At 32.8% G+C, this 6,185-nt stretch overlaps 1 protein-coding gene across 1 annotated transcript; it reads right to left on the reverse strand.

The window, feature by feature from the left end:
- Positions 1–994: 994 nt before the first annotated feature.
- On the reverse strand, positions 995–2,524 carry LOC111914605 (protein JINGUBANG). The gene has a single exon (XM_023910300.3). It carries the CDS (start codon positions 2,316–2,318, stop codon positions 1,071–1,073), a length of 1,248 nt encoding a protein of 415 aa, XP_023766068.1. The 5' UTR covers positions 2,319–2,524; the 3' UTR covers positions 995–1,070.
- Between the last annotated feature and the right edge of the window lie 3,661 nt (positions 2,525–6,185).

A 6,185-nucleotide genomic window follows, 5' to 3' on the forward strand; every position in this document is an offset into this window, starting at 1 on the left:
AAAATACATAATTAATAGGTTGACAAGTGGCATGCATTAATTAAGATATTTAATATGGTGACACATGACAAAAAAAGAATAAAATGTGTATTAATTAGAAGGCCTATAATGATGACACATGTCAAAAGGAGATTAAAACTATTCTTTTACTAGTTTATAACCCGTGGAAACCACGGTTATAAAATTAATCAAACTTTTATAGTAAAAACTCAAAATTATTAATAATTTATTTTAAATAAATTATTAATTTAAGATATATTTTTATTAGTTATGTGAAATTATAATCATTAATTCAAATAAATATATAAAATTAATTTTAAATATATATTAGATATTTTTTATTTGTGAATTAATGAAAACAATAATTTAAAATTTAAAATTTAAAATAGAATCACATTAATGAAGAGGCCTAATAAATTTAAAATGGAAAACTAATAAATTGACAAGTGGCAACACATTAATTAAAATGTTTAATATGATGACACATGACAAAAGAGCTACTCTTTTATTAGTATAGGGATTAGAAAAGGGATTTGTTTGCTTTTAGTAGCTAGATGTGGCAAACAAATGCGCCAAACTGCTTGATAATAAATTGACAAATCCAATTTTACGGTTTACCACAGGTAGGATCGGGTTGTGTAAACTTAACTCGTTTTTTTCTTCCTTTTTTTTTATTACTTTATTCATTTAATTAACATGCTAGAAACAAAAATTATAAAACATAGCGTACATATATCAACCTAATTACAAGTAAATGAATCGAAAATATCATCACTATACTTTAGAAATTTAATCATCATAATATGTATATCACCATATCGACATCAATAATGTCAACCGCATTGCATAATCCAAAATTAAACTGAACAATAATTATTGACATTATCCATAGATGATAGAACAAGGAAAACAATACCTTAATTAATTACTTTTTTTCACCTTGTTCAACCAAAATATAAACAAATTGGCTCATACAACTATTTGAACAAATGAAGAACTGTAACATGTACTTATTATTACAATTAATACAATGATGATAGCTATAAATTTGTAACAAAGCAATAGTTTCTTTACAAGAATGTAAGTGCAGGATTAATTGTTTCTATGATTTTAATTGGGGTAGAGGTGATGACCTCTACTTTGTTCCTATTTGGGACCCACCAAACCCTAATACTCTTATCAAGACTACCGCTATACACCAAGAACCCACCACCAATACGACTTGGTGACACTTGTAAACATTTGATTGGTCCATCATGACCCATCATCACACCAATTTTAGTCAACCCTTTGACTTCCGTCTTCCATACACGGATACTCCGATCTGTTGAACCAGTACACAGAATGTCACCCTTCATACACATACACAAAACAGACATTTTATGTGCTTCAACTTCAAAAACAACCTCCCAACTGTCCACCGACCACCCTATCACATACCCATCTGACCCACCACCGTAGACCACCGTCCCATCACCGGAAACTATGACGGAGTTCATGGATATGTCCTTGTGACCTTCAAGAATTGCCATCAAGAAATGTGGACCTTCTGATTCAAGTCTCCCCCATGCCTTGATCTTCCCATCTGCCGAAGCGGAGAAAACCATTCCTTTGCTGGTGGTGAGAGCGTTAATGGCGTCGTTGTGGGCTTTGATTGATTCTAAACATTTGAAATCAGATACTCTCCAGACCTTTAAGGTTCGATCCCAAGAACCAGAATAAATCAAGTTATCCTGAACAGCTAAACACGAAATGGTGTCTGAGTGTTCGATCCATAGACGCTTATGGTGGCGTCTTGTTTGGATGTAATGACTGCGCTTCATGAACTTTCCAAGATAATCCTTGTTCGTTGGGAGAGTGTCAACGAATTTGAAGATGTTTTCAAGATTTCTTGATACCTTCCAAACCCTAATCTTCGAATCTTGATGGGCTGTAAAGATTTTGCTTCCGACAGTGACGAGATCTTTGACGGAGCCACGGCCATGGCCGAAGGTGGTAAGCAGTCGGAGATCCGGTTGTTGCCAAACCATGATTTCTTTGCCTTGAGAGGCACTGATGATGAATTCTCCACATAACGCAAGACAAGAAACAGACTCGGTGTGGCCGGTGACGATGGTTAGTGATTGGTATGGGGCGGAGGGTGAGGGTACCGTGGGTGTTTGAGGGATTCCATGGTGGATGACACCGTGGGGTGCGGCGGCTGCTGCCAGGACCTCGTCGGCGTCGTCGCTGCTTTCATCGCTGCTACTGGTTCTGGAGGTGGTGGTGATTGATAGAAATGCATTTGGTAGCAGATGGGCTAAAATCGAGGGCTTCATCGTGAAATTTGTTTCTGCAAAATCTGAATCAAATTAAATGGCAGAGTAACGTGAAATTTGATCACCGATGGCTATATAAGATGAGAACACGGAAAGCAAGAAAACTATTTGTGCTTTTAAAAGGGGAATTCTTTGTACAAATATGGGTGTTTGGAAAAAAGCTGATAGAAATAGAAGTGTTTTGAAACTATGGTTAGAAATATGGGTGTTCACAGGTTGGCCCAGCATATATCCATTCGCTGTATATTAATATATTTACATTTTAAGCCCTTATATATTTACTAATTTCACCCTCTAACCTATATCTCATTCTATTCTGTGAAAATTTTATTTTTAACATTTATTATGTATTTCATGAATTTATCTGTTAAAAATATACAATTAAAATGTATCTATAATTATTAGCAATTATATTATTACATAGATCTTACTATTACTTTCAAATCAATATCGTTATTCAATATATTGAAATTTGTGTATTATTTAACAAACAATACAATCAATAACAAATTTATAAAATTTTATTATGAATTTTGTTTCAAAAGAAAATAATAAAGTATTTGCAGAAATTAATTTAAATGTGTCGGTATTCTTGAGCAATCAAAAATATTGATTAAATACTTTATCTACAAAAGCAAAAATAATTGAAACTCAATTATCTTTCTTGAGAAATCCAAAATATTGATTAAATAGTTTATCTATAAATGCAAAAGTAACTGAAACTTAATTATCATTGTTCATGAAAATTAAAAAAGTTGATTAAAGGAATTAACAAATCGGTTACATTCTCGTGTTATAAATTTGATCGAATAAACTCAGTTTTATTCATTTTTCTTCAACTAGATAAAATCATATAATCATATTTGAATTATAAGTTCTTTTATCATGTGTAGTGTTAGAAAGTTGGGTTGAAAGTAAGATAATATTGGCAATCAAAATCTGAATTTTTGATAGATTATTTATGTTTGCTTTCTGTGTAATATTTCGACCCTAATTGTCTGAATTTCATGAAATTTAATCTGAGATAATCTATTAAATGACTTTCTGTTCGAGCACAAATTTGAGATAATATATTAAATGACTTTCTGTTCATGCACAAAAGAGAGCATTTTTTTTACAAAGGGTATATAGATTGTTTAAATTCGAGAGATGACAAAAATCTAGGATCTCTTCTATTTATACTCATAAAGTGGGTACGTTTGACAAAATACATATTTGGAAGTTATTAACGACTATATGGAAATTTTAATCGTTTTTTTAGTTTTCAATAGTCATTATCTTCCTTTTTTTTTCAACCAGATAGAATTATATCATCATATTTGAATAATAAGCCCTTTCATTGTTCGTTCTTTATAAATTTGGGTAAAAAATTGAGGTAAGATAGGGAATCAAAATCCAATTTTTTTTATAGATCGTGTACGTTTATTTCCCATACGTAATTAAATTATTTGCGTTTCACAAAATTAATAAGGGATAATCTATCAATGCACTTTTGATTCATTAACAAAAAATAATTATTACAATCGATAATTACTTAAAAGGGTAATATATTTTTTAATATGTAGAAATTCGATCATTGAGTTTTTTTTCTTCATAGTTGATTATTTAACTTTTTTTGTCCATATTTAATCTTTATAACCGGCTACTATAGTTTTAGCTGGAAAAATGACTTAATATGGTAATATATTTTTTAGTTTGTACACATTTAGTCCTTAATATTTTGTACACATTTACTCCTTATGACTGATTTCTTTAGATTTTGTTCACGATATCTTACGTAAGACAATCATTAACGAGATGTTCTCATATGTGGCTCGTCATTCATTTATATCAGTAACTTAGCCCTAGTTTTCTCCAAGCAGAAGATGTCTTGTAATTGTTTCCTACCTAATCGAATTTGCACTTTTAATTGGTGAATTGAAACTAATCATCCAAGTTGAGGGGTCGAATGGTGTATAATCAAAATATGATGTTCAATTTTCGGTTACAACTCGTAATTAAGAACGATATTAAATATAATATCGGTTACGAATTGTGTTTTAATGACAATTTAATTGTTTTTTGGTTATGATTTGTAGTATAAATACAACCATTCCACAACCATTTGAGACACACCAAGAATGGAACCAAAATCTTTTCTTCTTCATTTTCTTGTTATATCGAAGGTAAAATCTAGGTCTATTGAGGGTTCAAGTGGTCTAGAAGAATCACTTCAAACTGTTGTATCATGGGAAACAAACACCCGGTTTGGGGTGAATTTGTTGTATGGATGTAACATTCCGTTTAAAATAAAATAAATAAAATAAGTAAATAAATAAAATAGATAAATAAATAAATAAATAAAAATCCTAAAACTCCGATATGTATTTTTATATTTTTTTTTAGCCCTAAAGTCATATTAAATTAGCAGGGTGTACATCTTGGGGTGTTAAAAGTTATATTCTGGATATTGAGGGTCAAATTGTAACATATGGACTAGTATTGAATAGATTTTTGAAAGCAATGGGCTATAGTGTAACAACCCAAAAATCAGATAAAATTTTTCATTTTCAAATAGGAGATTACAGTCATAAATTGTTTCCAAATCAATTACAGAATAAACATGTTTAATTATCAGAGTAACAATATCGGTAAGTGTGGAAAACAATAGAGAGTAAATGTTGTGCCATCAAGCTGGGCCATTCCCTTTAGTACCAGAAGTATCTAAAACCATAATACAAACTGTAAGCAAAAGCTTAGTGATTTTACCAAATACCACATAATATACAATTGCAAAATACCACACAACATACATATGATTGTTATGGGCTACCCCATGGTCTTCCATACAAGTGTTACGGGCTACCCCAAAGGTCTTTCAGTCAAACAACACATAAACAACTATCATTCCGCATGTCAAGTAATGGGTCGACATTGGTGCCTTCAACCCATTGATATAGTGAGAAGACTCACCTCGGTCTGCTGGTAAATACTGACTGCTCGGCTATTGATCTGACAATCTCACACTGAATATACACAAATTACCCTAATTAGAACTTGGTCACAGACTCAAGACATGGGCCAAAACCCTAAGTCCAACTCTTAGAATATGCCCATTTCGCCCATCCCATAATGGGCCTAACCATATTCGGCTTATCCACAATAATGGGCTCCATGGCCCAAAAGGCCCAAACCATGACATGCAAGGCCTACAAAAGAAAACTACACCCACTTATCCTAAACAGACCAAGGCCCATAACTAGTTAAGTCCCAAAAGTCCAAAACTTGTCCAACAGCCCACTGGGCATACGCGCATCGTGATCATCAGTACTCTTAACATACTCGGTCTTCAGGCAGTACACACAACGTACATCTTAGTACCCCCAGCGTACTAATCTGTTAAGCATATTTAGCCATTAAGTGCTTAATCCATGCAGTCACTTCGTCAACTTCCAGATCTTGGTCAATTAAGGGGTCCTAGGGCATAAAGTTGGCAACTTTATGCCTTTGCATGCCTTTTAAGACCCCCAACATCTCATTTTGTCAATTAAGATTTACTTTAAAGACCTATACTCATGCATGGTGCCAAAACAACCTTCAAGATAGCATTTTTATGCCTCTAACACACCAAAGGGACTAAAATATAGCACTACAAGCTTTTGGAGTTGCTCAAAATCACAAAAAGAGAATCCATGGACCAAAAATGAGCTTATGAACAAAACCTAACTCTCAGTATCAAACGGATTAACAACGTAGGAGCTTTTTACCTCCAAAAGCTACCTAAGATGATGTAGATGCAGGATCTTGAAGCTCGACCACATCAAAGGCTTGCACATTAAGTTCTTCTTCTTGCAAACACACCAAAAAGGGGCACAAGGTCACTTTCAA

Source organism: Lactuca sativa, chromosome 4, assembly GCF_002870075.4.
Source record: "Lactuca sativa cultivar Salinas chromosome 4, Lsat_Salinas_v11, whole genome shotgun sequence".
In the NCBI taxonomy this organism is placed as follows: Eukaryota; Viridiplantae; Streptophyta; class Magnoliopsida; order Asterales; family Asteraceae; genus Lactuca; species Lactuca sativa.